Below are 419 nucleotides of genomic sequence, written 5' to 3'. Positions count from 1 at the left end.
TTACTGGTGGGATGATACAAATATGCGAGACCAAATGGTTATATATAAAACACAGTCTGATGAGAATGCTTCAGTAAGTACACTAGCTCATCTCACACCTAAAAAACTAGGATTTCACAAAGTCATTCAACTATCTATACAACACTCATATCAACAAGGTCGTAACAGGTCATATTAAGGGGGCGGGGAGAAAGGAATGCACTTTTAAGAGGAAGCCATAAACCAAGAGAAATTTCAATAATAACCTGGTGTCATCTGGGTCAACTCTGAAAGAGACCATAGAAAGGATCTCAAAATACTGTTCAATGTGGGATCTTGAAGTAAATTAAAGGGTCTACCTAGACTGACATACACTGAAAGAGATGTCAGTCAAAAGCTATGCAGTCTCCAGATAACCGTTTTTCAACTCCTCTACTACT

At 38.2% G+C, this 419-nt stretch overlaps 1 protein-coding gene across 3 annotated transcripts in view; it reads right to left on the bottom strand.

The window, feature by feature from the left end:
- The window catches only part of LOC119591983 (guanine nucleotide exchange factor for Rab-3A-like), a 26,789-nt gene that overhangs the window by 3,099 nt on the left and 23,271 nt on the right, over positions 1–419 (bottom strand). For 2 of the 3 annotated variants that reach the window (XM_037940743.1, XM_037940744.1), the window contains exon 6: positions 246–266. The exons of the other annotated variant lie outside the window; for it this stretch is intronic. In XM_037940743.1, coding sequence (XP_037796671.1) covers positions 246–266 — 21 coding nt within the window. The remainder of the gene's footprint in view (positions 1–245; positions 267–419) is intronic. 3 annotated transcript variants of the gene reach the window in all.

This window comes from Penaeus monodon, chromosome 29, assembly GCF_015228065.2.
Source record: "Penaeus monodon isolate SGIC_2016 chromosome 29, NSTDA_Pmon_1, whole genome shotgun sequence".
In the NCBI taxonomy this organism is placed as follows: domain Eukaryota; kingdom Metazoa; phylum Arthropoda; class Malacostraca; order Decapoda; family Penaeidae; genus Penaeus; species Penaeus monodon.
The sequence above is the reverse complement of the archived record's forward strand: the minus strand, read 5'-3'. Positions and strand labels throughout refer to the sequence as shown.